The sequence below is a fragment of the Penaeus monodon genome, chromosome 20 (genome assembly GCF_015228065.2).
Source record: "Penaeus monodon isolate SGIC_2016 chromosome 20, NSTDA_Pmon_1, whole genome shotgun sequence".
NCBI lineage: Eukaryota > Metazoa > Arthropoda > Malacostraca > Decapoda > Penaeidae > Penaeus > Penaeus monodon.
In genome coordinates, this window is record NC_051405.1 from 30,689,104 (window position 1) to 30,689,406 (window position 303).

Consider the following 303-nt stretch of genomic DNA (forward strand, 5'->3'; position numbering starts at 1 on the left):
TTAGTGTACATAAGTCGAAAGAGGAGAGAAAAAAATCTTTCATCTGTAGGACACTGCAATACAGTATGAAGACTAGACAACTTAATCAGTTTATATCCCTTTACAGTGTGGTGACAAAACAGCGAGGCTTCCTTCTGCAGACGCTCGGGGACAAAGAAGTGCATGACTGGCTCTATGCTATCAATCCACTCCTGGCTGGGCAGATCAGGTAAGCTGAGAGCTGTCAGGCATCATACATCATGTTATAATGTATGATGTATGGTGAGTGTCATGGTAGGCCCATTTGAAATATCTGATTTTGAA

General features: G+C 41.9%; 1 protein-coding gene across 1 annotated transcript in view; it reads left to right on the plus strand.

The window, feature by feature from the left end:
• LOC119585967 (kinesin-like protein unc-104) overlaps positions 1 to 303 on the plus strand; it is a gene marked incomplete in the record, with an annotated part of 145,723 nt that overhangs the window by 143,720 nt on the left and 1,700 nt on the right. Inside the window, 1 exon segment of the mRNA XM_037934681.1 lies at positions 107 to 208. Coding sequence (XP_037790609.1) covers positions 107 to 208 — 102 coding nt within the window.